Source organism: Cyprinus carpio, chromosome B16 (genome assembly GCF_018340385.1).
Source record: "Cyprinus carpio isolate SPL01 chromosome B16, ASM1834038v1, whole genome shotgun sequence".
NCBI classification, from domain to species: Eukaryota; Metazoa; Chordata; class Actinopteri; order Cypriniformes; family Cyprinidae; genus Cyprinus; species Cyprinus carpio.
The window spans coordinates 25284874-25292550 of record NC_056612.1 but is presented as its reverse complement, the minus strand read 5'-3'; the positions used below and the strand labels follow the sequence as shown (position 1 = coordinate 25292550).

The following is a 7677-nucleotide window of genomic DNA, read 5'->3' as shown; positions in this document are numbered from 1 at the left end:
TAATATTTGCATTCATTTCTGTTTTACTCCAACTATGTGCTTCCTGTTTTTTAAACTTGGCTGGGGAATTTTTAATGATGTTTACATTAAACAGTAATGTACATTCTAAATAAATGTAAAAAAAAAAAAAAAGGAAAATGTACCAGTAACACTGTATGTGCACATTAATTTCGTTTTAATACTTATTAGTCATGAAAATGCATATATAATCCAGAATTGTTCTTCTGAGAACATATTACATATTTACTAATTTTCTTTCTAAATATTTCTAGTGGCAGCATGCAATTTGTGTATGTACATTATAAAAGGTGTGGTCACACTATTGGATTAAATGAAGCTGCTTTTATTGATTTCATGCCATTCAGGTTTACAGTCGTATTAGAAATGGAAGAAACACACAAGTACAACACAAAACACAGAAAAATTATATGGCATTATTTGGTGTAGTGTGATACGATTTAAAATGGAAGAAACACACAAGTACAACACAAAACACAGAAAAATTATATGGCATTATTTGGTGTAGTGTGAATTTTTATAAGCACTTGCATGTTTGATGTACGAAAGGAATTTAGTAAGGAATCAGTTTTGTCATTTTTGTCCCACTATAAATGCTTACTTCATAAGACCTGGTTTGACCATGATGTTTGATTGTATTCATGACAAAAATTATAGAGTACATTTTAAATAACGTGTTCAATTTATGTACACCTTGACCTATTAATAGCTGCTTTCACATCAGGAAGTTTCCATAAGACAATATAATATATAATGTTCATTAAAATGAATTAACTGATGGACTGTAATAAAGTCCTCTCATATTTAAGGTTCCTGAAGCAGTGCATTATTATTAGTTTCCTACATAAAAGCAAAATGCATATGCAAAAATACGTTTCCATTTTCTTTTCATAACTGAATAAGGCATCTAAAATAAATAATGGTAAAAAGAAATTCATGCAATATCTGACATACAAACCCAAAAACTACTTACTGGTTGCTGTCTATACAGGTAGGGGTATATATGCGAATAAATATAAAATCATAAAAAGTTATGGAATATTTAATTTTGTTGATAATGAAGTGAAAGTATAAATGTATATGTATTTGAGGTCAGAGTGATTATTATTATTTTCATTTTTATGCAAATATTTCTTTGTGAAATAATGAAGGTTAACTGCTATGGCATAAAGAAATCAGTGCTGAAATCTGTCCAGTACAGGCGTCTGTAGGCCTCTCACATGAACTGTGGATTGTGCGACAAGAGCGTAAAGTGCATCTGTAACAGGACAGATTAAGCGTTCAGGAGCTCCTGTTCTTCATCAGTTCGGCCGATCAAATCCGGGTTTGACAGCGGATCCAGGTCGGCAAACAGATTGAACCAAGCAGAGAGATCTTTTGAGGTTTCTGTAATGAATGAAAAAAAAGGAGTATTAGAAATGTTTTACGATATATACAAAAATACAACCTAAAGTTAGGGGTATAAATATTTGTTCTGAAATAAAATCTGAAATTTGGTCTCTCAATTTTAATTATTATTTAATTCTATTTATTTATTTAAAAAAAATATTGGGGGTGGGGGGGGGGGGTTGATTCATACATTCACAACTGAAAACAGATTATTTTTGGATAAGAAAATCAACACAATATGCATTATTATTATAATCAGGTTTTAAGTATTCAATTCTATAATACTGTAAATGCATCTTTTTTCAAATCGATGCATCACAATGGATCAATGCATGTTTACACTCTCTACACTGGTTATGACTGACATATTATAAAGGACTCTGATCATATTTACCTTTCACTGCAGGTTTGGAAGAGATTTGACTCGCTACAGATGAGTTTTCAGGAATATTCTGTGGAATGGCTGTTGTCCAGCCTGGAATACAGACAATATTTAAGAGCATTTACAATGGATGTACACTACAAGTTTGGGGTCAATTTTTTTTAATTTATTAATTTATTAACTTTTTTATTTATTCATTCAGCAAGCACACATTCAATTATGGAATCCCATAAAAAGGTTCATTGGAAATTGTTTATCACACAATTCAGACTTTTCTTCCAATTTAAAGTCAGAATTGCAAGATGTAAACTCTGTCTAAATTCTGCAGTGGAAATGCTCTTCTACATTAAATTGACTGAAAGTGACAGTATTGACTGTAAAGATTTCAAATAAACGCGGTTCTTTTAATCATTCTATTCATAAAAGAATCCTGAAAAAAATTTATAATGTTTCCACATAAATATGAAGCAGCAAAATTGTTTTCAACATTAATAACGCAAAATGTTTCTTGAACAGCAAATCAGCATATCAGAATGATTTCTGAAGGATCGTGTGACACTGAAGACTGGAGTAATGATGCTGAAAATTCAGCTTTGCATCACAGGAATAAATTACACCTTAAAATATATTCAAATATAAAACAGTTATTTTAAATTGTAATGATATTTCACAATTTTTCTGTTTGACTATTTTTGATCAAATAAACACAGTCTTTCAAATTTTGAAGTCTTTCTACTTTCAAATATTTTCAAAAACGTTCAAAAAATGGAACACTAGCGTATAGTTTGTTCCATAATGATCTATTTTTGTTGCATCATCTATTTCAGATTTCATTCTGTCCCTGTCGAAGTGGACAGTTCTCAAGCAGACTTTCTGATGTTTCTACTGACCTGAGACTGTGGACTGCAGGCCGTTCATGTTCTGGTCGAATAGTTTTGAAGGCAGAAAGAAAGCGGACTCCTCCTCGGACAGCTGTGTGTCTGCTCTGCTACCGCCGGCCGCATCTTCTTCCCCAAACACCTCGCGCCATTCCTGTGAGAAACCCCCGTCCTCCAGAGAACTGCTGCCCAGAATCTCATTCAACAAACTCAAGCCATCCTTCTCCTGACCGCCAGAGAAAGCGTCATCATTTCCTGTAAATACAGCGTCAAGTCATTGGTTTTAAGGATGAACTTCTCTTTATCTGTTGATAAAACTCATTTAGTTTTCAGGAAAGCTTCACCTGTTTGCATGAGGTTACTGCTCAGAGTTTCTTCTTCAACTGAAATAAGGCTGAAAAAGAAGATATGTTATGAGCGATTAGAGGTTTATACACGTCAAACTACAATAAATGAGGACAGAACAGCTCCTACGTTTCATCTGTATTCTGACTCATCTCCTCGTCTTCTGCTTTTGCCTTCATTTTCCTCTTGACTTTTTTCTTTGCAGCTTGATCTGAACCCTGGAGTATCAGACACAACAGATTTGTTGGACGTGCATTATAATATCACTGCTTGTGTATTCCGACCAAAGATACGTTTATTTGATCGAAAATATGGTAAAAACTGAAATATTATTAAAATTTTAAATAACAGGTTTTTTTTTAGTTTGATATGTTTTAAAATAGAATTTATTTCTGTGATGTAAAATTGAATTTTCAGCATTACTACTCCAGTCTTCAGTGTCACATGATCCTTCAGAAATCATTCTAATATGCTGAATTGATGCTCAAGAAACAGTTCTTATTATTATCAATGATGAAAACATTTGTGCTGCTTTCTATTTTTTGTTAAAAAACTACGATAGTTCCAAAAAACATTTATTTAAAAGAAAAATCTTTTGTAACATAATAAATGTTAATCTTACTGACCCCAAACATTTGAAGTGTATTTTTTTCCCAAAATATGCCATGCTAAATAAATAATTAAGTAAATGTAAATACAAAATGTAAGAATCATCTTTCTTTTAAACTAAAAACATCAGAAACAAATCCAAAACTCATTGAAAATTGAAACTTATTTTATAGTTTAAACTCAAAATGAGATCCAAGTACATACACATATTCATATGAATAAATATGAATATCACCAATATTCTATATAATGAGATTCATTTCTCCTGAAAGCTCTCACCCCCGGCGCTGAAGCCTCATGAGTCTGGCAGCCTTTGAAGCTCTCATGAATAGCAGCCATAGTGTGAGAGGTTTTCTCCCAGAAATGTAGCAATGTGGTCTGAAATAGAAGAAAAGAGATATTTATCCTCATTACACATCGTTCTGGAAGGATAATTTATAAAAAAGTAAAAATAAATTTAATTTAATCCAATTAAATAATAAATGCATCAGATTTACAATGCTCACTAATCAGATAAATAAATAAATAAATAAATGTAAGCTACAAGATGTAATTAAAATGCAGCACCTGATAGGTTGTCAGAACGTGTGAGAGCAGATTACAGCGACTGGCTCCGAGCAGATCAACCTTCTGACACACATCATTCTTCAGTTTATCAAAACCTGTCTTGGTATGACGCACCTGAGTTTGAACCTGAGAGATGAAAAAAGACCAAACTGCTGCCCATCAAAAACAACCAGCGGAGGTAAAGTTTAACAGGGACATTTCAGACTTTCTAGAAGACATTCTCATCCCACGCTTAGAAGACACGTTTCACTGCAGTCACACTGTCATTTCCAGGCTGAGACTGACCTTACGGAACTTCTCCATCTGCTTGTGTGTGTCCGGGTCCAGCTCCTGAGAAACGTCCTTCATCCAGAGCAGAGCTCCTCTGTACTCGGTCCGTGACTGCTCCATCCTGTTCACTGTCAGCCAGGTGTCAGAAATGGCTCGGTAACGAAACGTCTCCACCTCCTGGTACAGACGGCCCAGCGGAGCTCGCAGCGCCAGCCTGCAGGGAGAAACGAATGAACCAAACGAAGAAGAAGAAGAATTCCCAAACCAATCGCATTTGATTAGAAGCTTGAAGAGACCTCTGTTGTGAAGAGAAGCAGAGAGCTTTCCCAGTAGCTTGCATGATCTTTCCAGCACGACTTTTGTCCTGAGAGCCCTGTGAACGCAGGAACCGACCCAGTTCATTCTCCTCCTGGGACAAAACTGAAAAAAGCAGCAGAATTTAGCCACATGCATACGTTTTCTTCGAATAATAAATCATGACTGAAATCTAGCTTTAAGTGTTTAACATTTAAAATGGCACATTCTTAAAAATAAAGGTTCCGAATGGGGTTTTTTGTAGCGACGCCATAGAAGAACATTTTTGGTTTAATTTAAAATATATTCACTTTGGGCCTAAATGTAATATCAAATAACACTACAGTTAAAATGATAATCAAGTGCTTTAGTACGACAGCACATCAAAATAAGTGTCATTTTTTAAGTATTACAAAAGATTATTAAAACAACAACTTAAAATATACTTTAAAGTATAAAACTTTATTATATTATCTGCAAGTATTTTTTTAAAATAACTACTCGTAAAATAACTATAAAAAAATTAGATGAATGTAAGGGTGCTTTTTTGTCACACTTAAGCCAGACATAATTAAACCTTTCTACATAATTTTAAAATTATTTCCGCTGTCTCGTTATATTTATAATAGGGGCACTTGTATGTGACCAATTGAAACGTGTATGTTGTGCATTTAAATATATTTGTGAGTTCACATTTATATTGATTAAGTGACAATTTAGTACATTTAAAATATATGAACTTTAAATGTAATATCAAACAACACAGTCAACATTACTCAACGAAGCACATCAAAATAAGTGTAATTTTTAAAGCATGACAAAAGATAAAAAATTATTTAAAATTTACTTTAAAGTAAATAAAAAAACTTAATAGTAAGTGCACTAAATTAAGTAATTAAGTATAAAAAGTGCACTTTAGTGTCTTAAGTAACATTACATGTTATACTCTATTGTACTCTCTTGAAATACACTTAAGGTAACACTTTAACTAGTTTCTTATTAGCATGCCTATTATTAACATATTGGCTGTTTATTAGTGCTTAAAGCACATATTCTGCATGACCATATCCTACCCAATACCTCAACTTAACAACTACCTTACTAACTATTAATGAACAGCAAACATATTGAGGCAAACATCATAGTTAATGGTTTGTTAATAGCGAGAATTGGACCTTAAAATAAAGTGTGACCTTTTATTTCATCAATATTATATTATCTGCAAGTATTTTACTTTAAATATACTTTTATGATTTGATGTACACTACAAGTGTACAATACAATTAAGCTTCTTTTTCACAAGCTATTTATAAATGTTAGTGTTGTCAAACGATTAAAATAAAATACAAGTTTTTGTTTACGTAATATATGTGTGTGTGCCGTGTATATTTATTATGTATATATAAATACCCACACATGCATGTATACATTTCAGAAAAATATTTTGTTTTTTTTTTATATTTATTATTTTTATATATTATATATGTTATAAATATATATATATATATGTGTATATTTTTTAAATATATATTGTGTGTGTGTGTTTTTTTTTTATTAATAAATATGCACAGTACAAACACATATAATATATAAACAAAAACGTTTATTTTGGATGCAATTAATCGTTTGACAGCCCTACTTAATTATTATTAATATATGTGTGAATCTGCAGTTTACTTACGGCTGATTCTCCTTTGATATTGTTCAATCACCTTAAGGAGCTCCATGCACGTTCTCTGTACTGAATGAAACACCTGAAGGGAAGTATGAAAACCCACATTCATCACATGACCATTTCATTCATTCAGACCCAGAGGAAAGTTTGGACTGGGTCCATTCCTCACCTCCAGTTTAGCGTCCAGATCAGCATCGGAAGCAACAACATGCTCATCTTCCTTCTTTCCTGTGACTTTAATCAGTGTTTGCTTGGTTTTCCAGTATTTCTGCTGGAACTTGTTGACCACGGATGATTCTTGACTTTGGAGAAACTGATCAAAATGAGAATTACCTCTGCAAAGACATGACAAGCCAATTATGAAGGCATCTCGTTTTGCTTGAGTCTGATACTTTATAATGAATGTCTGCAAATGGATGGTTTCTGCATACTCACTGGTTCCCTTTCTCCATGTTTGTCAGGTATCTGAAATAAAAATGTCATTATTTCATTATAGCTAACTGTCAATAGTGCCACGTTTGATAGTTTAACAGTTCTAATTTATAGAAGATAATTAGTCATTGTGTTACTGAAAAATGCGTTCAATAACGAAACCTGTACATACATATATATATATATATATATATATATTATATATATCTATATATGATATATATATATATATATATATATTTATCATTGCACCTTGAAAAAAGAAATAATACAGTGCACTGAACATGCAGGCCTCTTCTTTATCTTTCAAATGCATTTTTCTGTAGGAACATATTATCATTATTAACAAACCTAATTGACAGTATCTAAACTACAGTACACAAATCACTCACAAAATTCAACTGTATGTGATTCTCACATCCGTATTTCATTCTCTGCCGCACCAAAACAAACACCAGCTACCCTATATTCTGTCATTATGCAACCTCTACAGTAAATACAGGAAACGATCGGTTTCTAATAATAACAATGAATTGAATTATTGTGAGACTCACCTTATGAGCTTGGATACCGGCTGCCGATGTTTAAGACATGCTGTAATAGGAGAATAAAACGCTATATGTGCATCACTGCGCGTTTTTGGGTGCGCGTCCTTGCAGATGCAGATGGAGTGATTACGTCATGCCCGCTACTGCACGAGCGCACCGCAAAAGGAGGAATGAGTGAATAGGCTACAGTAGTGACGTTTAGCTTGAAACAGGCAGTCTAAGTGTGATACACTTTTGGTTTTCGTAGTTTTTAAAAGACTGTTTAAGTTT

The 7677-nt window shown here is 32.8% G+C and overlaps 1 protein-coding gene across 1 annotated transcript; it reads right to left on the bottom strand.

Annotated features, from left to right (window-relative positions):
• Positions 1-1113: 1113 nt before the first annotated feature.
• On the bottom strand, positions 1114-7677 carry ica1 (islet cell autoantigen 1). The gene is made up of 13 exons (XM_019118898.2): positions 7414-7677; positions 6863-6892; positions 6597-6762; positions 6434-6506; positions 4755-4878; positions 4474-4672; positions 4189-4314; positions 3901-3999; positions 3142-3230; positions 3012-3061; positions 2680-2922; positions 1802-1882; positions 1114-1404 (listed from the first exon to the last, which is right to left on the bottom strand). Exons 2-13 carry the CDS (start codon positions 6877-6879, stop codon positions 1292-1294), a joined length of 1380 nt encoding a protein of 459 aa, XP_018974443.1. The 5' UTR covers positions 6880-6892; positions 7414-7677; the 3' UTR covers positions 1114-1291.